Consider the following 21,194-nt stretch of genomic DNA (forward strand, 5'->3'; position numbering starts at 1 on the left):
TCCTACCCCAATGTCATCTGCTATTGTTTACTTTTGTTTATTTTTGTTTAGCACAACCTATGATCCCTTGCATTTGCTTGTTTTTGTTTCTGTTTTGCACTAAGACCCCCATTGCCAAATTTTCTTTTCTCTGCCCTAATAACGTCTGCATCCGAGGGGCGAAATTATTTGTTTGTTTTGTTTGCTTTTGTTTGTTTTGTTTTTTGAAAATTGAAAATTAACAGAAAATAAAAGAGAATTTTACAATAAAAAAAATAAGGAATTGCAAAATATTTAGTATCGTTATAATATTCTTCATTCGAATTTGCTGGAAATATTAATTTCTCTAGAACGAAGGAGATTATTATTTTTAAAATTATTTAATAAACAAAAAAAGAACATATTGCTCGATGAAAATTTATTTTATATATAAACGAGAATTTCTCATAAGTTACCCATATTAACTCATCACCTCATCTGGAATCGAACACTGATCTCCAGCATCACATTCAGAAACGCTACACCTACGCCATTGACAGCGACGTAACCATTTACAGGCAGCTGGAACATAAGCTAAATTGATTCGGTAAGCAACATTACCAAGCCCAAGCCCTAAATTTCCAACTGTCGTTTTAAAAAACACACCACCCTGGGGGTTGCAAAAATGTCCCGACCTGTAACTTGCCTTAAAGCGTAATACCTTAAGGCACCTTTTTAAAATGTCTAGACTTACCCAACCCTACCCTGTCGTGTCCATCACCCCGTCTAAACCTCCCCCTTAAAGAAAAACAAACAAAAAACCCACTACCCCGCAAATAGGTGGCTTTAAAAAATTAAATCGGTGTTCGGATTTTTGTGCAGGATACTGTACAGCAGCTGTGTTATGATTCATGTCGTTTGAGAAAACACACATACTATGTGAAATGATTTTACCGTCTAAATTTATGTAGGCAATGAAAGTAGGCAATGTACATTGAGGTGGCGGGGAAAAAAAAGATGACTGCGTTGAATCCTGACTCAACATAGAGTAGTTTTGGGAAAAATCCCCTTGCAAAAGGCATTGATTCGAAGACAAGTTAGCTTTCAATTCACGACTAAATCTTGATTGAGATTTGGCGATAAAATGATGACTTGTCAATTTATCGATTTTGTACACCAATAATTTGACAAACTCAATACTAGGTAGTTCCAGGTTGTGCAACATAGTACGGTCTGTTGACTCCCATTTTTTAAATTTAATTATTGGATCATTTTGAACAGTTGTCATAAGATATTCAAGCAATGGATTCGTACCAGGGCAATTAACCCTAGTACGCGTTTGGAGAAATAAAGCGGTTTGGTTTTTTCAACCCAAAAACTACTCGGAAAAAAAGGGTAAAAATAGAGTGATTATAACTTTGCCTTTCACATGATGTAACGGTTTGGTTTTCTCGTATACTATTAATTTTGACACGGTGTTTTCTACGGCAATACATGTTCAAATATTAGAGTAACAGTTTCTCAGATTTAACCTTTTATTTACCCAGTTCTTTAACGACAATTTCTGTTCAACTATTACAGTTTCAGTTTCCCAGGTTAAACCCCTTTTATACCAAGTCTATTTACGGCTATTTTTGTTCAACTATTATATTTGTAGTTCCTCAGATTTAATTCTGTTTCTACCCAGCGTAATAACGGCAATTTTTATTCAAGTATTACAGTACAATTTTCTAAGATTCAACCCCTTTTATACCCAGTTCTTTAACGGCAATTTCTTTTCAAATATTACTCTTGCATTTTCTTTGATTTAACCCGATTTATACCAAGTCGTTTAACCTTAAATTCTACTGAACTATTGAGTTGCAGTTTTTCACATATATTATTTCTTTTGATACACTTTTATATTATAAATTTTTTGTAAAACACCAGCATGGTCATTTGTGAAATTTTTTTTATTAAATACTAGTTACCACGGAAAAATTTATAACGTATGTCTAACTGGTGTGACAAACCATTTATCAGATGAGAGAGACACTGTAATGTCCGGTAAACTACCATAATCAGACAATTTAAGCGGCATAGCATACATTTTACACATAATGCTATTCACATTCCATTCATCAACTGCATGATCCAATTTAGATACAACATGTGTTTTGAATTTATAAGATGGGTATGGTGTTGCAAATGCGTTTTCGACAGTTAGAAATCTGAAACCCACGATACTAAATATCTTGCTTCCTTTCGGATATTCAACTATATCAGTACACACCACAATTTTTCCATTTTTTAACATGCAAACATTATTTGGGAACATGTTGGACAAGGAAAATTCTGGGAATTTCATAACTTTATGGGGGTTGTCACTTTTGGCGTTACGAATGGAAAAGTTTAGAACTATTTTTCTATCGGACCGTTCTAGCTCTCGTTTTTTTACTTCCATTTTGAATTGCTGTCCCGTCTCTAATATTGTCCCGTCAGACGCGGTTTGTAATAAATATTTACTACGCCGAACAAGCTGGTTTCTATACTGTTCCAATGGCTTACTACCGGATCTTAGACTTCTGCGGAAAAAACGATAAAAATTTTCATACAAAAATGCGCTCTGGCATTCAACTCCACATTCAAAATTGTTCGCATCCTCTGGCAGATGTATAATAGCGTGAATGGTGGGTCGAACAGGATAACCAAAATCGATTATTTGTTGAACGTATAATTTAAAAACGCGCGTAGCTTCCAAAATATCTGCGGTTGGAACTGGCTTTGGATCAAACCCACCCAACAACAACATGCCATACTGCAATAGCATTATGTTTTCTAACTGGTTACCTTGAAGGATTCCAGAAAAAACAGGGAAAAGGTTGTACATTAGAATATCCCGAAGCTCATGCATTTTATATTTCTCAATACAATTAGACAGAGAGCGAACATGTCTCTCGAATTCGGATGGTTTGCATTTTTCGAAAAGCTTCAATCTGGTATTAACCCACATAACACAAGGCAGTCCGTCTGATGTCCGACAGATGTCGGGGTCGGATGTTGAGTACATCTTTTTGATATCCTCCGGACAGCCCGATATCCGATTTGGATGTCCTATGGATGTATTTTTTTTGGGTTTTGACCGCCCTCAACAGCGCCGTCAGACATTCTAAGGATATCCGAACGAGATTTCATTTGGCTATAAATATGACATGTATTGGACATCTATTCTTAAAAAAACATTAGACTATACCAGGATTCGAACTCGGGTCTCCCGCACCACAGTCGAATATTATTCCACTGTGCCAATCTACAGACACATTATGTATCATTTTCGAACAATACGATCGAATTGTTGTAAAACACTTGAGCTTTTTCGATAACAAATCACATACAGGATTTTTAAGAAGTCAAGATGATGTCGAACTTAGGTTAAACCAGAGGTGTATAAATTGAAATTGAACAATTTATGCTAAATATTTTTTGAATTTTAAACCTCAGCATGATTTATTAAGTTTAAAGTAGTTTTTTATTCTTTGAAATTATAATCCTATCATAAGTATACTTGCTTTTAATATTATTAGATGCCGAATAATATTTATTTTCTGTGAGTTAATTTTCAATGGCTTGGTTCCCGTAAGCTAAACGGAAAGCTTGTGCAAACAAACTCACGACTTTCATATATTTTATTCATTTTTTGTAATAAATTTTAAAATAAACCATCCGGCAAATAGATAATTACTCCTTTATTTTTTAAATTTTTCATTTTAAATGCTGGACTTCAAATAAAAATAAGTTCAAGGGAAAAATTTGAACACGGTTAAGTTTTCCCCCTCTCAAGAAATTTTGACAATTAATAATGAAACTTAGTGATCGGCCCCAATTAGTTCTAATCGAGTTAACCGCCCCGCACCGATAAAGTGCATTCGGGGTTGAAATGAGGTGCCACTTTTTCAACCGGGGCGGGGCGGGGAAAATTTTGAGGTTAACCCGTTGCCCCGAAGCAATAAAAAAAAATGCCGTTCCTTCGGTTTCAGAGTAAAAATCGGGGCAAGCGGGTAGAACGAGCTATTATCGGGGTTGTTATCGGATAGATCGGGTCAATCGATAATGTTTTTTGCATTGATGAATCGATTGATTGCAATCCATTTGATTGAAAACCCCAATTGAATTCGGGGAGAAGAATTTTTCACCCTGAGCCACGCCTCGATGGCCCGAAATGAGAAACCCGATTTGCAAAAAAGTGCCCCGATTAGCTCGAGGCCGATCCTTAAATGAATCAATTGAAAATATTTTTGGCTGTTGGAAGGAGGTCCGTAGAATATAATTTTCGCACATCCATTGCACTTCCAAGGTGACTAGCCGACGGACATCCCTGGAACTACCCATTGAGTACATAGATATCTAACGGATGTTCGGCCATGATTCGGACATCCGACGGCAGAAATGTGCTATATGGGAACAGCAGCTAAACTAGTACTATTCAATTTTCCTTCTGTTGTTAGTGAAACAATTCCAATTAACCTTCGCCTAAGGCACCCGGCATACATTGTGTGCATGGCATCTATGCTGAATCCGGAAACCACAGGAAAATTTATGTCAAGAAAAGGAGACAAATCGTTCAGACCTAGAAGATGTTCATCTGAACAATCGTCACTTTTTACATACTTTAAGAAATCTTCATTCAGACGTCGTGGAGCATTAAGATCTCTCATTTGCACAGTTTTTGACTCTTTTTTTTTGGGGGTCGGGGTAAAGCGCAACTTACCCCGCGCTGGATGCATCGCTCGCAACACCAAAATCCAGTAGGGCCTTTTATACGTTTTAAAAACGCTCGAAAAATCCAGTCAGCTACGGCACATTTAAGCGATACTGTAAATTCACGACCAGCTGTTTCCTTAGGATTGCGGTTGTCAGGGCATAGTCGGCTGAGCTCATTAAACAGATGACGTACGAGTGATTTCGCAGTTGGCTTTGTCTTGCCATGAGCAATACCAACAATTATAGGATACCGAGTTTTCAAAGTAGTAGAATAGGCAGAAGGTGACTCACTTATTGCGTGAACTGCAACCATTATTGGTATACATTCAGACTGTTCTGAATTGTGGAAAAGCTGTACACCATCCAAGCTGAAATCGATTGTAAAGTGAGGGATTGCGCGTATGTTTACTTCATTCAGCACTTCTGGAACGATATTTTCGGCTGACCGTAGTAGTGACTCTTTTGCCTTTCTAATTTGAAGGTCACTGTCAAAAGTCTCAATCTAGAAAGAAAAATGTGAAAAAATGATAAGTTCGTAAATTAATAGTGGATTTAACTGACAAATCCAATAATTAGAAATAGTTAAAGACTGACATGAAAAAGCGTTTTAATACGGCAATTTCAAGACACAAAACATATTTTGTACCTTCTTCCTGATACTATCTGGTAAAAGTTCCGGTTTAGTCGCATAAATCGATGCATATTGAAGAAGGTTGGAGTGCTTGAAATATAGACCGGGTGAATCTCCTTTAAGAGCTGATTCAAGCCCAAAATGCATGTACTTCACGACATTTCCGTAGCCGTCATGCAAATCAACTGTGCCCGGCAGTGGGTTTTTTTTTCGTCTTAAGGGCTGATTATCTATTACGGGTGGAACAGTTTAATATTGAATGTTACGTAGAGCTATGTATTGAAAATTAAAGTTTGAGCTACCCGTCGAGGTTTCTTCCTGGACATTGTTTTCTTCATCCAAAGTAGCTTCCATGTCCGATGATAAACCGACAAAATCCCTCCCGTCTATATGCAGCAGTTGTTCTCCAGTACTCGGCAAACAGTCATAGTCCGGTAAAGGTTTGTGAAAGATTAACAGCCCGAGTAAATAGGTCATGTGACTCAGTTTCGTGTCTGTGTATACAGCATAATGTTGAAGTATTGTCTTAAGGCTGAGATTTTGGTCGGTCCAGCTATTGTTATCTGGACCCAAGAAAGCAACAGGTACTCCTCCTTCGTCTTCCACATCTTTTTCAGAATCAACTATTAAGGAAGGATGATTGCTTGTGGCATCTTTATTCTGATTTGTGTCCGGTTGTTCTTGATCTGTATCCATGTCAGGATGAGAATTGTTGTTAATGGATATTTGTGTTGGTAGTACAGTCAGTATTGCATACCACACTGTTGAGGCTCTTCGATAATGGATGATGTATTATTTCCAAAAGCTTTGGGCTGGTTATTAGGCATGGAATCAATGTTACAGTTGGATAACTATAGGATGTGCATAAGATAACGAATTAGTTCAAGAGATCGATATAGCAATCACTTTTAATAAATATGATTTCAATATAGTACCCTATATTGTGCCTCTTCGTTACTTGACAATAGTCTTGCAGCTGCTGAGCAATTTAGCAATGATGATTGGGAATTTTCAATACCAATATTGTTGCCAATATTTTGTAACGGTCGCTGCTTAAGACGGAAAAGCGTTATTAAACTTGGTGATGAGCTCTTTATCTTCTCCAACATTTCAAATGGAACCCCATTTACAATCCAGTCACTCAGGAAAGTGTCAGCTGCACTACGTAGTTTATTTTTATACTCTTCTGTCATGCTTGCTTTTTTTCTTCGACATGTTTTAAAATAAACACCCACGTGAAGGATCTGACTCACTTGTTGGTTCGTTAACTTATGCTTCATGATTTCACCGTAAAAATTCTTAATTGAAATCTACAAAGACGAGCAACGTGCGTGGGAGACGAGACGAAACTGATCCTAATTAGCAGACGGAAAACTGAAGAGATAGGGATCAGCGTTGTCCTTAGTTGTCGAAAATTAACTTGGGATTTAATTGTTCAAGTATTTCTCAGAAACAATCTTTGAAATATGTAATGAACTTTTTTATTGATCAATATTATTAGACTATTTTTTATTATCAAAAAAAGTTTTTTTTTTGAAACACCAACTATATGGCAACGCTTAGCTGATGCATCCAGTCTGGGCTACCGTCCAAGCATCTTCAAAATTCGTCTGATTGCCACGCTTTGCATGCTTGTGCCCATGACGTTATCTTCATGAGGTTTCACACCAGTTAAGATACCAAAATTCAAGATTTACAAAATTTCAGTGACGTTATTTCCTTCTATTAAGTATTTTGGGTGGTTCACTTATACAAATATATATTGAATTCGTCTTCTCATGAAAAGTATGAGATGAAGAACCAACAAGCATCATCGTTGGTAGCAATCCAACATACTATTGATTGATCTGGAAAAGGAAGTTCAAGTAAGTCTATTTTCAAAATAAGTTACCAGGATTTTTCTTTATTATTTATAATACATGTAAAGTTACTTTATGTTCCAAACGTGCTAAAATGATTTTTTTTGTTCCATTAAAGACCGATGGCAGGCCTTATGATACTTGGAAGGGAAACTTTCCGTCATTGCTACTGGATTAAGAGAGCAGCAATGTTTCAGCTACAGAAACCAACAATAATATGGGTAAAAGTTGCGAGCAGGATTCTTCGAACATGCTAGACTTGAAGTATTATTGTGTTGCCACACTTGAGTACGATTGGTTACTCAAAGCCATGAGAAATGTATGGTCTGTCGTCCCTGTTACATGGCTTTCTTCCAAAAAAGAATTTCTGGTTTATCCAAACCTCACGTACAAAGCTGGAGAAAAGCTTCCATGTGATTGGAAACCCAAGATTTACAAACGACATGCTCATCCTCAAACATCATGGCTCGAATATGACATAGTTGCAATTCTCAATTTGGACAAGCCTGGTAATTATGTGCTACAAATTATAGCCAATATTGTATTATTATTGGTAAGATACATTAAGCTAATTTTTCTAACTTCCCAATTAATTATACAGTCAGACATGCAATCGCTGTTAAAGCAGCAAAGGCAGCTGCAAATGGATCGTCACAAGTAGCAAATATTTTACAATCTGATTCCGAAAAGTCATTTGGACGAAATAAACGCGCTCCTAAACCGACAAAAGTATTTGATCCCAGTCAGCCAACCAATGGAGAAGAAAAGAATTTAATGGAAGATGACGAACAACGTGTCAGCAAGAACACTAGAAAACCGCTGGAAGCAACAAATGGAACAGCTGCTGATGGTATGTAACAATGTTATAAGTCAGTCTGCGCTAGATTTCAGTGCATAAATATTCCCACTGTATTTCAGCACAACATACCGAACTTGGTCAAGGATCAAATACAACCAATGAAGTACCAATGGCAATCCAAGAAGATACCAATTCTCTGGCCAATCCGGCCATAATTCAACGTGGCTTGAATTTGGAACAAACTAACGACAACGCAGATGGTACGTAATATTTATACATGTATCAACAATGCTTATTGATTTAAAGCGTTTTTTAATAGTTAATTTTACAGATAGTACATTGCTGCCAGCTGTTCCACCAGCAAACGGGATTCTTGATACGGCAAACTGGAGAGCAGTAGAAAACAGTACATCTGGTGAACCAGACGATCATTTTATCGCAAATATTCGAAATGAAAGTTTTGAAGGAGAAGCATTGCAAAATGCTGTTAGTGGCACAGCGCAACCTCATCATTTGCAAACGTTTGATCCACACCAATATCAACGCCATCAACGCAACAATAACTGGATGCAAAAACATACAGACGTCATGCATTTTTCCGAAGATGTTTGGCAATACATGGATTCAGGAACAGGCAGCAGTCTATCCGGTCATGGAGATTTCTATGTAGACACCAATTCAACAAAAAAAAGTCTTTTTTTTTATTTTTAAACTTAAAATAATTGTTAATTTAGCGTTTGGCCGTAGTTTTCATTAAATCGTTATATTTTTTTAGTTTTGACCATTATGGATATGATGTTTGAGATGCACCAGAACTCCCAAAGTTTTCAGAGTTTACTCGAGAACAAGTTGAACTACATCATTGATAAAATGGATAACCTAAGTGCCCACGATGTAGCTGCTCGCATTCAAGACCAAGCTGAATATCACGACGATGTTGTTAAGGCTCAATTTCCCGAACTGCCATACAATAGTGTTCAGACGCTGACAACTGTGAATACTAGCTTGGCAGATAAAAATCTAGCTGTTAGCCTTGTAGGTTGTATTATTAAACAGTCTTTGCTATTTCCACTAACATTTTGTATCATCTGTAGGTCGGTTTCTTATACAACACGTACAAGAGTGAAGCAGATGTAAAAAAATTCGTTAACAGGATGTACATAACCATTTTTGGAGATTCGGCAAAAGTGCAAAAGTTGCAATGGAGAAGTGCCCCTAAAACCAATGATAAGAGATAAGGGATTGCAAATATGCTGAATATTTTGGCTGTTTTTGGAAGTAATGAGTTTTTGATAAATGATAATTTTCTTTTATTAATGAAATTTATTTTATTAGCATCTTGTAACATGTTCACCGATAAGCGAAGCCTAGACAAGTTTTCTATTACAAATCTCGTGCATTAAGTAAAGAATTGTCGAAAAGCTCGCGCTAATGAATATCGAAAACTCAACAACATTGACGCCGTAACCGCTGCCGCCGCCAATCTAGTGGCTGAAACTGCAGTAGATGCCACCAAAGACGATACCGGTGTGGTAGCAGCGTTGGACAAATTGATTACAAAGCTTGAAAAGGCTGTAGGGGAATTTAAAATTCCCCGACAGTAAACTTTTTACTGTCTCGTTGCGTCGGAAAACTTACACTGACGACCAAGAAAGTAACCTTCAACGTTCATGTATCAATACATGCAAACATTCCAAAGAAACTCTGTGTTCGCAGAAGTCGCAGGGAACCAAATTTTTGTTTTTAAAATTCCAGTTTACAAGATTCCCAATGCTTCCTTTGTTTCACTTTTCGTTACGTAACTGCCATTTTGTTAATACAATTCGAAGTTGTTTTGTAACATGTTTTAAGCGCTTTTATATATACAGCAACGAACGGTTTAAATTCGAATCGGGATGAATTTAAGAAATATGAAATAGTTTTAGAAGGTAAATACAAACTATAAAAATATGGGGAAAAGATATTGGTATAATTAGGTATAACGGAAAGGAAAAAAGAACGTTATTGGAAACTTTGAAAAAACGAATATTGCATACGAGTACATAAAGGGTATGCGATTCCAGTACAGGAAGGATATGTTTAGCTTGATAAAAATGATCATCGAGTGCAATGACATCAGCGAAGTATCAAATACCGGTGTATAACCTCCTCAAATACGCAGTGAGTAGGGTATACACCGGTATTGCATACCAGGATTTCACCCCCAAACAGTATGGAAAACCGGATAATTACCGGTTTCCATACGCAAAACTCGTACTAGGGAACACATCGACTCAACATACATTCATAGTTATCCACAAAACACAAGGCAGTCCGTCGGATGTCCGACAGATGTCGGGGTCGGATGTTGAGTACATCTTTTTGATATCCTCCGGACAGCCCGATATCCGATTTGGATGTCCTACGGATGTATTTTTTTTGGTTTTGACCGCCCTCAACAGCGCCGTCAGACATTCTAAGGATATCCGAACGGGCTTTCATTTGGCTATAAATATAACATGTAATGGACATCTATTCATGAAAAAACATTAGGCTATACCAGGATTCGAACTCGGGTCTCCCGCATCACAGTCGAATCTTATTCCACTGCGCCAATCTACAGATATATTATGTATCATTTTCAAACAATACAGTCGAATTGTTGTAAAACACTTGAGCTTTTTCGATAACAAATCACATACAGGATTTTTAAGAAGTCAAGATGATGTCGAACTTAGGTTAAACCAGAGGTGTATAAATTGAAATTAAACAATTTATGCTAAATATTTTTTGAATTTTAAACTTCAGCATGATTTATTAAGTTTAAAGTAGTTTTTTATTATTTGAAATTATAATCCTATCATAAGTATACTTGCTTTGAATATTATTAGATGCCGAATAATATTTATTTTCTGTGAGTTAATTTTCAATGGCTTGGTTCCCGTAAGCTAAACGGAAAGCTTGTGCAAACAAACTCACGACTTTCATATATTTTATTCATTTTTGTAATAAATTTTAAAATAAACCATCCGGCAAATAGATCATTACTCCTTTATTTTTAAAATTTTTCATTTTAAATGCTGGACTTCAAATAAAAATACGTTCAAGGGAAAAATTTGAACACGGTTAAGTTTTTCCCCTCTCAAGAAATTTTGACAATTATTAATGAAACTTAGTGATCGGCCCCAATTAGTTCTAATCGAGTTAACCGCCCCGCACCGATAAAGTGCATTCGGGGTTGAAATGAGGTGCCACTTTTTCAACCGGGGCGGTGCGGGGAAAAATTTGAGGTTAACCCGTTGCCCTGAAGCAATAAAAAAAAATCCGTTCTTTCGGTTTCAGAGTAAAAATCGGGGCAAGCGGGTAGAACGAGCTATTATCGGGTTTGTTATCGGATAGATCGGGTCAATCGATATAATGTTTTTTTGCATTGATGAATCGATTGATTGCAATCCAATTGATTGCAAACCCCAATTGCATTCGGGGAGAAGAATTTTCCACCCTGAGCCACGCCTCCTTGGCCCGAAATGAGAAACCCGATTTGCAAAAAAGCGCCCCGATTGGCTCGAGGCCGATCCTTAAATGAAACAATTGAAAATCTTTTTGGCTGTTGGAAGGATGTCCGTAGAATATAATTTTCGCACATCCATTGCACTTCCAAGGTGACTAGCCGACGGACATCCCTGGAACTACCCATTGAGTACAGTATGTTCCAAAAAAATCCGACTACCCCCCTTTAAAAAAAATGCCACCTACTAGCGTGTGGTCAAATTACATGGAGTTTTTGGCCGAATATTGGGGTTGGATAAAATGCGGGAGGGCAAAAGTAAAAATTGCCATGGAAACGAGACATGCAAGTTACCCTACCCTCCCGCTCTTAGTTTCATAATTTTTGTCTTTTGAAATTTATCTAAGAGCGGGAGGGTAGGGCAACTTGCCGTTAGGCATAGCCAACTATTTTTGCAAACTACTATTTTTTTTTTCAACTACGCGACGAGACACAGACTTAGGAATGGGAAGTCTCGTCGCTATGGTAACCAGACATTTGTTGTAAGGGATATTCAGAACCAAAAAATAAATAATTAATTCAACAATTTGTTTTTGTTTATTTCATTAAAAATATTTACAAAGACAACATTTTGTAAATTTAATTTTTAATATTTTGTCCAAAAACCATTGGCCTCTACGACTAAATTTAACCGCTTTGGCATCGAATTAGATAGAATCTGCCAATAGTTTGGTCGCTGGTTATAACGGATCCAGTTATCACGGGCGTGATTGAAGACGTCGTCTGCGGTCCTGGCATGGCGGCAGTCAAAATCTTGAACAATGTCGCCCCACACATTTTCGATGGGGTTCATGTCCGCACCCTTGGAAGGCCACGGCAGTAAGTCAATTTGAGGGTGCTCACGAAACCATTGAGTGATGATGCGGGCTGTGTGTATGGGAGACTTATCCTGCACAAAATGAACTTGTTGTTCGCCATAATGTTGGCGAACCCATGGAAGAAGTTCCTCTTCCAAAATTTCTATATATTTTTCTTTTACAAATCGGCCATTAATTTTTATAAATGGCCCAGCTCCAGCGACGGACGAAAAACAAGCCCAAACGGGAACGGTTTTTCTGCCGCTGGTGTCATACACTTGAACGTGTTCGCGATTGAACCTCGTTCCATTTGGCCTATAGGCAAAAACACGGCCACACTCGTCAGACCTAATAACAACAACATTATTATCAAAACTATTATAAATTATTAGGATTGGAAAACGTCCGGCTGCCATTTGAGCGGGGGGTAAACGGGGTTGCCTGATTACCCCGTTTACCCACCCGCTCAAATGCCAGCCGGACGTTTTCCAATCCTTTTCCAGGTATTTTTTTCATCAACGCGAAATGCAAAATGGGTGTTTTATAAAGAAAACGGGATAAGTTAGTTAAAACAAATGTCTTAAATAGATAGATAAACTGTATTTCTCTACCGAAAGTTTTTTCATCACTGAAAATAACATTGCCCCACCATTCTGCAGGGTAATTGCGGTATTGAAGAGCAAATTGAAGCCGGTTCTCCGCATGTCTTTCAGTTAATGAAAACTTTCTGGCAGCGCGTCTCGGATGAAGATTTATCTCCTTCATTCTCCGTATAACGGTTTGCTTGCTTATGTTAACGGAGGCAGTGTCTGCATTGGAAAAATATATTTCTAAAATAATGCAATTAAATAACCATCATGGTTGCAACTTGGGCTCTGCCCCGTTTGCCTGCAACCCGGGTAACTATCGGGAGATAGTGGTGCGATGCCAAATGTTGTATCGCACCGCTATCTCCCAATAGTTACCCGGGTTGCAGGTAATCGGGGCAGAGCCCAAGTTGCAACCGATTTATACTAAATAATTACCTGCAATTTCACCAGCTGTTGTGATTGGTTTGTTAGTAACAGCAGCAAAGAGACGCTGATCTTCCCGTGCTGTGGTTTTTTTTGGCCTTCCCGATCCCTCCTTACGTTTAATGTCTTCGGTTTCAGAAAAACGATTTTTCCAGAGCACCACGGTAGCCCTGCTGCAGCCTAATTGACGGGAAATTTGATTTATTGAGTGCCCGGCTAGGCCTAATGAAACCACCGAACCTCGTTCCGCAACACTTAATTTTTTTGCGCTATTTTCGCGAAACATTTTATAGAACTGAATCAGCCTTACAAGCCAACCCCCGCTTTTATATCAATTAGTAGCATAAGAACAAAGATTAGAAAAAACGGCGCGCATGCCACTATTAATTAAATTAGTTACCATAGCGACGAGACTTCCCATCCCTAAGTCTGTGTCTCTTCGCGTAGTTGAAAAAAAAATAGTAGTTTGCAAAAATAGTTGGCTATGCCTAACGGCAAGTTGCCCTACCCTCCCGCTCTTAGATAAATTTCAAAAGACAAAAATTATGAAACTAAGAGCGGGAGGGTAGGGTAACTTGCATGTCTCGTTTCCATGGCAATTTTTACTTTTGCCCTCCCGCATTTTATCCAACCCCAATATTCGGCCAAAAACTCCATGTAATTTGACCACACGCTAGTAGGTGGCATTTTTTTTAAAGGGGGGTAGTCGGATTTTTTTGGAACATACTGTACATAGATATCTAACGGATGTTCGGCCATGATTCAGACATCCGACGGCAGAAATGTGCTATATGGGTATATGAACATCACACACAATTAGATTCATTAGATAACACTTTTCTGTTTTAGCATGAATAGCGTCGAGCATAAGTTTAATATTTTGGTGTGTTTCGCACACACACACGTTGTGGGTGCCAGCAGCACCAACTTCAATAACATGCTTCGGTCTTAGTTTATAGAATTTGGATTTGCTGCAGCACTTCATACAAAGTTTATTCAAGCTATACTCTTTAAACTTGAAGAACAATTCGTCAATGTTAAGTAATAATAGCCGCTTTTGAATCTTTGTTTTCTTCTCTCCATCTTGCAATCTGACAGATATGTAATCGTTCATGCCAGGCATAAGTCTGGAGAATTCGTCTGATAGATAAAACTCCTCAACAATCTCAATTTCTTCTGGAGTAATCTTTCTACCTTTTTTGGGGTCTGGTACGGCAAGTATACCCTTTTCTTGTTTCAATAGACGGGCACGTTTCACTTCAGAGACTGTCACAGAAAAATAATCAGCAGTAACTTCTTTACTCCATGACACAGGTGCTAAAGTTAACAAACTAATTACTTCTTTTACTTTCCCTTCCATTTTGAGCTGCATGCATTTCTGTCTTATTTCGCACATTTGAGAAGTATAGTCTAACACACTGAAAGTATTTTTTTCACTGGACGTTGCAGTACTAGTTGCTGTAGTAACCAAACTATCATCTATGTGATTTTTGTTGAGTAATATGAACGCGTTTTTTACTTGCTCCGCTTTCCTGGCAATATCGGGATTTCGACGTTCCTTAGATCGTTTTGCTGCAATCGTTATTGGAGTAACATTTAGAGTATTTGTTATTAATGTTGATCTACGAAGGTCTTTTTCAGGAGAAGTTAATGGATTGGAAAAAGCATCATCGCTAACAATGTCTTCCAAAGCAGTCTCCAAATCACCTAGTTTTGAACTGGATTCACTTATCGATTTCACTTCGAGTTCGTTACTAATGTGCAATAACTGTTTGTAACAAGTAACGCATAACTGTTGTCCAGGATAGACATGAATAGCACCGTTCTTCGAAGCAATTTTTTCGCATAAATTCAATGTTATTGATTTGGAACACGACACATTGGGTTGCTTCTTCGGCAAATGAATGCCTAGTGGATTGCTACATTTGTTCGATCTTTGTTTGGCTAACAAATATGCAACAAAACGAGTTGTGTACATTATTTTATGGTGAAGACAAATAGAAGTTATACTTTTCATGTTGGATCTAAAGTGAACTGTTTTACGCGTTTCTTCGTCAAGATCGTCCAACGTAGATAAACTAAAGTCTTCTGGCACAAATCTGGAAGAATAACATGGTGATTTCACATGCTGACCAACTGAACACTGATTTACCGAATTTTTGCCAGCCATTTCATAAAATTCTAGTTAAATACGTCTAAGAACACAGCGTGAAAAATGAAACACTTCAAACACTACACTACAGAGAGAAAATTTGTTCTGCTAGTCACTCAAGGTCGTTTCTACTATGAGTTAAAAAATTCCCCCTTCCAAAATTGCAGACCGAAAGGAAGCAAAATAGCTTGGGGGGATGAAAAAACGCGCACAAAACACAAAAATTTTGGATAATAAACTGCAATATATCTCACGATTAACAAAAAAAAACCTCCCAATTTTTTTATATGTTATGTAGACATATCTCTTGTTTCTCGGAAAATTCTACGCTGTTTGTTAAATTGTCGCACTGATTTAATATTAATTTTTAAAGTGTAACCATTTTTGATTTTTTTCAAATTCCGATAATAAATAATTCTTAAAAATAAAAATAAATGTGTAAAATCGACGTAAAATTTAATTTTACGTCGATTGGTTTAGGTTTCATAAAATTATAATAATAAATAAAGACGCAATTAAAGAAAAACCAAAAAATTTATTTTTTTCCAGTTTACGGCAAAATAACAAAAACATAAATTAAAATATTTATATCTCCCAAACTAATAAAGCGATAATTCTGAAAATTTCAGAATCACTTTTTTTGGCCAATCTTTACCCAACCCCCAAAAATGAACGAAATCCCCATTTTGACCACGCCATCGATCGCCAGATTTCGCGTGGAATGACCCTCTAATGACAATAATTTTGTTACAAAATTATGATATTATAACATGTTTATGATACTTTGAGATTGTAAAGACTGTTGGTTTTCATGATCTGTTTTCATCACATTCAAAGATTTTAAATTGTCAACAGCTTAATTACAGCAAGGGTCGCATGGCTTAGATGGCAAAGCGCCTTCCTAGTAAGTAGGAGATCACGAGTTCGAGTCTCGTTGGGACCTCTTAGTAAATTCTTGTGTAAATAAATTTCTGTGTGAATCTTTAGGGAAGAAATAGATATCGTCTCTAATAGTTTGTATAAATTGATATACGATATCTAGTCTAATGACAATAACTGTGTTACAAAATTATGATATTATCACATGTTTATGATACTTTGAGATTGTAAACACTGTTGGTTTTTATGATCTGTTTTCATCACATTCAAAGATTTTTAATTGTTAACAGCTTAATTACATCAATGGTCGCATGGCATAGATGGCAAAGCGCAAGCCTAGTAAGCAGGAGATCACGAGTTCGAGTCTCGTTGGGACCTATTAGTAAATTCTTGTGTAATTAAATTTCTGTGTTAATCTATAGGGTTTAGAAAGATATCGTCACTAAAAGTTTGTATAAATTGATATACGATATCTAGTCTAATGACAATAATTTTGTTACAAAATTATGATATTATCACATGTTTATGATACTTTGAGATTGTAAAGACTGTTGGTTTTCATGATCTGTTTTCATCACATTCAAAGATTTTTAATTGTCAACAGCTTAATTACATCAATGGTCGCATGGATTAGATGGCAAAGCGCCTGCCTAGTAAGCAGGAGATCACGAGTTCGATTCTCGAAGGGACCTATTAGTAAATTCTTGTGTAATTAAATTTCTTTGTTAATCTTTAGGGTTTAAATAGATATCGTCTCTAAAAGTTTGTATAAATTGATATACGATATCTAGTCTAATGACAATAATTTTGTTACAAAATTATGATATTATCACATGTTTATGATACTTTGAGATTGTAAAGACTGTTGGTTTTCATGATCTGTTTTCATCACATTCAAAGATTTTAAATTGTCAACAGCTTAATAACATCAATAGTCGCATGGCTTAGATGGCAAAGCGCATGCCTAGTAAGCAGGAGATCACGAGTTCGTGTCTCGTTGGGACCTCTTAGTAAATTCTTGTGTAAATAAATTTCTGTGTGAATCTTTAGGGAAGAAATAGATATCGTCTCTAATAGTTTGTATAAAATGATATACGATATCTAGTCTAATGACAATAATTTTATTACAAAATTATGATATTATCACATGTTTATGATACTTTGAGATTGTAAAGACTGTTGGTTTTCATGATCTGTTTTCATCACATTCAAAGATTTTTAATTGTCAACAGCTTAATTACATCAATGGTCGCATGGCTTAGATGGTAAAGCGCCTGCCTAGTAAGCAGGAGATCACGAGTTCGAGTCTCGTTGGGACCTATTAGTGAATTCTTGTGTAATTAAATTTCTGTGTGAATCTTTAGGATTTAAATAGATATCGTCTCTAAAAGTTTGTATAAATTGATATACGATATCTAGTCTAATGACAATAATTTTGTTACAAAATTATGATATTATCACATGTTTATGATACTTTGAGATTGTAAAGACTGTTGGTTTTCATGATCTGTTTTCATCACATTCAAAGATTTTTAATTGTCAACAGCTTAATTACATCAATGGTCGCATGGCTTAGATGGTAAAGCGCCTGCCTAGTAAGCAGGAGATCACGAGTTCGAGTCTCGTTGGGACCTATTAGTGAATTCTTCTGTAATTAAATTTCTGTGTGAATCTTTAGGGTTTAAACAGATATCGTCTCTAAAAGTTTGTATAAATTGATATACGATATCTAGTCTAATGACAATAATTTTGTTACAAAATTATGATATTATCACATGTTTATGATACTTTGAGATTGTAAAGACTGTTGGTTTTCATGATCTGTTTTCATCACATTCAAAGATTTTTAATTGTCAATAGCTTAATTACATCAATGAACGCATGGCTTAGATGGCAAAGCGCCTGTCTAGTAAGCAGGAGATTACGAGTTCGAGTCTCGTTGGGACCTGTTAGAAAATTCTTGTGAATATTAATTACTGTGTGAATCTTTAGGGAAGAAATAGATATCGTCTCTAAAAGTTTATATAAATTGATATACGATATCTAGTCTAATGACAATAACTGTGTTACAAAATTATGATATTATCACATGTTTATGATACTTTGAGATTGTAAAGACTGTTGGTTTTCATGATCTGTTTTCATCACATTCAAAGATTTTTAATTGTTAACAGCTTAATTACATCCATGGTCGCATGGCATAGATGTCAAAGCGCCTGCCTAGTAAGCAGGAGATAACGAGTTTGAGTTTCGTTGAGACCTATTAGAAAATTCTTGTGAATATTAATTACTGTGTGAATTGTAATACATCCCTTTGGGGGTTGAGTACTACAAAGAATTAAATGTTGTTTGGAATAGGAATTTAAGTGAACTCGGAGGCGAATTACCCACAATGATAGACGTGTATTTTACTTGACTAAGGCCATAAGAATTACACTGGACAGGACATACAATATGACAAGAAAGGGAATAACGAGCCAAACCATAATGACCAACAGAATAAGGACAATTTGGAAGCTTACCGATGTAGCGCGAGCGTTACGGGAGCGCACGTCGACTACTAAACGTTTCAGAACTGTGAGAAGACTCTAGCAAATTCAAGAATTTGCACCGACAGAGTTTCCGCGTCTAAACGTTGTGGAAGTTGCCGAACGACTCTGTTTGTCGGAAATGTGGGTTCATCACGAAACCTCGCATTTCGGGAGTGGTCACAGACGCTGATGGCCTGTCGCAACTCGGCACGAGCAACCAATCAAGAGATGATTAATTAATTGATTGATTATGACGTGTAAGCAACCAATCAACTGATTGTTTATTTATTGTGCGATATGCGCATCAGTTGCAGGTGTTCATCGAGGTCAGCTAAAAGCGTTGATGACTTCATCTCCGGATTGACAAACAACGTTTCAAGGAAGTAAACAGAAAATACGATACGAATTGTAAACGTTAACATAAGGAAAAAGGTGGATATCATAAGTGAAAAAGGGAGTAACATAAGATCATAAAATGTGGGCATGTTGAGTAAATATATTTGTAGGCCTTCGTTACATCGCTCCGGGCTGCGTAAGATTACGTCCCGTAATCAGACTTCATGTTTGTGATAAGAAGTTTTAACTTCTTTAATTGGAGGACAGCAAACACCGAAGAGGCCAAGACAGCAGAAAATGCGTAAGACGATGAGGACAAGGATGAAAATGACGGTGACGACCAAGGAGATTATGATGACCTCCCACCAGCTGGTATATCTCTCGACTCCTGCTGCTGTCAGTAGAACATCAGCTGCATGAGGACGATGATTCGATGGGAAATCAGCAGGTGATTGTTCATTCATGGCGGCTACGATGTCAGCTACAACGTTCATGTGGTTGAGTAAATTATCGTTATAAGCTGGATTGCTGCGATGGTCATAGTCGAAGGCTTTCACGTCTTCATAGCGGAAGGAATGAGCCAATGTACGCTCCGGCAGTACAATATTCGGGTCAATCCTTTTCCTAGTGTTGTTGCGGAGGGCGTAAGGTTTATCGTTGAAATTGACGAAACCATTTGTCCAATAGCATGGGGAAAATTTCACTAATTCCCAGCCATCAAGATTAATGGTATAATTGTTAAATTTCGGTTGGGGCCCACAAGGTGTGATTATGGTTTCAAATGTGGCATTCACAGCTTTACACTGAATCACTACGGCGGTTTGTCCAAAAGCTTGCAATTTTGCACACCGAGGTAATTTCAATAATGAAGCGGCGAGCCAACCATTATACTGGGCGGTGATAATTGCTCGTTCATTTTTAGCTTTGTGAACATCACATTCAATTGTCTGTAGCATACGCGCTAATTCATTATCACGATCAATAGCACGATCTTGAATATATTGTTTATTGGCCAATTTATCCAAATCGGGGTCACTAGATGGTGAGGTGGTTTCAACAGAGACGCTTGGTTGGGCCTTCTCCTTGATGGACGCCGACTCGGCGGTGAGTGATAGAGATTTATCGACGAAAGGCCACGTTACCAAAACTAAATTTGATTGGCCGACGATTTTAAAAGTCGTTGTTCGGTTGTTGCAACTTCGATGATTGGGGTCGCAAGGTGGTTGAAGAGTCAAATGAAAATCTAGTTGACGGTCGTCGTCCAAGAGGCGGAAATATTTTTCATTAATCGTTTTCATCATAAGATTTCCGGTTCCAGATTCAACTGGACGTAATTCGTGTTGGATCTTATGGGTGTATGTTGTATCCCAAACCAAAGTTAGATGGTTGTGAGACAAGGTACCAGCGGTTGCGGAAGCTTTTCCGATCGGCGTTGGAAAATCTTCATCTTCCACTTGTTGAAACAGTTGTACTTGCTCAAGCGCACAATTCAGAGTTTCCCAATCGACGGTTCGCATCCAGTAACCGTCAGATCGAGGTTCATGCGAAAATACATACTTCTCATCCGAAAGAGTCATTTCATAACCTTCACACTTTTTAGTGTTAATCATTTTATAGCACTCAGAAGCCGTTGTGTCTATAGGAATTTTCTCAGGCACAATCACTGTTTGACCGAAAAAGTTCATAGTCACGCGGTGAATATTTCTCCATTTGGCACAAATAAAACCCGGAAATTTCACTGCGGCGCGTTCATCACTGTAGACAACATATCTCACTGGAACAGCACTCGTGGAATTCATTTTCGGCTTGCAATCAGCATCAGGAAATTGAATAATTCCCATATTCAAAGGCTCAGCGCAATCGCATACGGTTGTTTGAAATGCGCGCGCGCGTAGGTAGAGACACAGCAGTAGCAATAGTAACGGCATTGACGACATTACTACACACGAAAC

The 21,194-nt window shown here is 37.3% G+C and overlaps 3 protein-coding genes and 2 non-coding genes across 6 annotated transcripts; 3 read left to right on the plus strand and 2 right to left on the minus strand.

Moving 5' to 3' along the window:
- Positions 1-1,892: 1,892 nt before the first annotated feature.
- On the minus strand, positions 1,893-4,744 carry LOC123474225. Its single transcript, XM_045176152.1, has 2 exons — positions 4,401-4,744; positions 1,893-2,944 (listed from the first exon to the last, which is right to left on the minus strand). Exons 1-2 carry the CDS (start codon positions 4,719-4,721, stop codon positions 1,940-1,942), a joined length of 1,326 nt encoding a protein of 441 aa, XP_045032087.1. The 5' UTR covers positions 4,722-4,744; the 3' UTR covers positions 1,893-1,939.
- A 28-nt stretch (positions 4,745-4,772) lies between these two features.
- Positions 4,773-6,702, minus strand: LOC123474226. Its single transcript, XM_045176153.1, has 6 exons — positions 6,265-6,702; positions 6,087-6,180; positions 5,632-6,015; positions 5,345-5,559; positions 4,990-5,200; positions 4,773-4,915 (listed from the first exon to the last, which is right to left on the minus strand). Exons 1-6 carry the CDS (start codon positions 6,607-6,609, stop codon positions 4,875-4,877), a joined length of 1,290 nt encoding a protein of 429 aa, XP_045032088.1. The 5' UTR covers positions 6,610-6,702; the 3' UTR covers positions 4,773-4,874.
- A 223-nt stretch (positions 6,703-6,925) lies between these two features.
- LOC123474239 lies at positions 6,926-9,827 on the plus strand. 2 transcript variants are annotated; one of them, XM_045176172.1, is made up of 8 exons: positions 6,926-7,194; positions 7,307-7,697; positions 7,790-8,038; positions 8,107-8,247; positions 8,319-8,678; positions 8,763-9,022; positions 9,082-9,265; positions 9,323-9,827. In XM_045176172.1, exons 2-7 carry the CDS (start codon positions 7,406-7,408, stop codon positions 9,223-9,225), a joined length of 1,446 nt encoding a protein of 481 aa, XP_045032107.1. In that variant the 5' UTR covers positions 6,926-7,194; positions 7,307-7,405; the 3' UTR covers positions 9,226-9,265; positions 9,323-9,827. The 2 variants fall into 2 exon arrangements, with proteins under 2 accessions (XP_045032107.1, XP_045032106.1); XM_045176171.1 differs by having other exon boundaries at positions 6,928-7,194; positions 8,307-8,678.
- Positions 9,828-17,622: 7,795 nt separating this feature from the next.
- On the plus strand, positions 17,623-17,695 carry Trnat-agu. Its single transcript has one exon. It is a non-coding gene; the product is annotated as a tRNA-Thr (tRNA).
- A 241-nt stretch (positions 17,696-17,936) lies between these two features.
- On the plus strand, positions 17,937-18,009 carry Trnat-agu. Its single transcript has one exon. It is a non-coding gene; the product is annotated as a tRNA-Thr (tRNA).
- Positions 18,010-21,194: the final 3,185 nt, after the last annotated feature.

The sequence above is a fragment of the Daphnia magna genome, linkage group LG7 (assembly GCF_020631705.1).
Source record: "Daphnia magna isolate NIES linkage group LG7, ASM2063170v1.1, whole genome shotgun sequence".
Lineage (NCBI taxonomy): Eukaryota > Metazoa > Arthropoda > Branchiopoda > Diplostraca > Daphniidae > Daphnia > Daphnia magna.

Bases quoted from the DNA above. Each gene is read 5' to 3' on its own strand.
- LOC123474225 (XM_045176152.1), bottom strand. From the start codon at position 4,721: ATGCATCCAGCGCGGGGTAAGTTGCGCTTTACCCCGACCCCCAAAAAA. The intron at 2,945-4,400 runs GTTCCCATATAG...TGTGTTATGTGG, and splicing joins ATAGTACTAGTTTAGCTGCT to GTTAATACCAGATTGAAGCT.
- LOC123474226 (XM_045176153.1), bottom strand. From the start codon at position 6,609: ATGAAGCATAAGTTAACGAACCAACAAGTGAGTCAGATCCTTCACGTG. The intron at 5,560-5,631 runs GTAGCTCAAACT...CACCCGTAATAG, and splicing joins CCAGGAAGAAACCTCGACGG to ATAATCAGCCCTTAAGACGA. The intron at 4,916-4,989 runs GTGAGTCACCTT...GCTCATGGCAAG, and splicing joins GGTTGCAGTTCACGCAATAA to ACAAAGCCAACTGCGAAATC.
- LOC123474239 (XM_045176171.1), top strand. From the start codon at position 7,406: ATGGGTAAAAGTTGCGAGCAGGATTCTTCGAACATGCTAGACTTGAAG. The intron at 8,248-8,306 runs GTACGTAATATT...GTTTTTTAATAG, and splicing joins AACTAACGACAACGCAGATG to TTAATTTTACAGATAGTACA. The intron at 8,679-8,762 runs GTCTTTTTTTTT...ATATTTTTTTAG, and splicing joins CACCAATTCAACAAAAAAAA to TTTTGACCATTATGGATATG.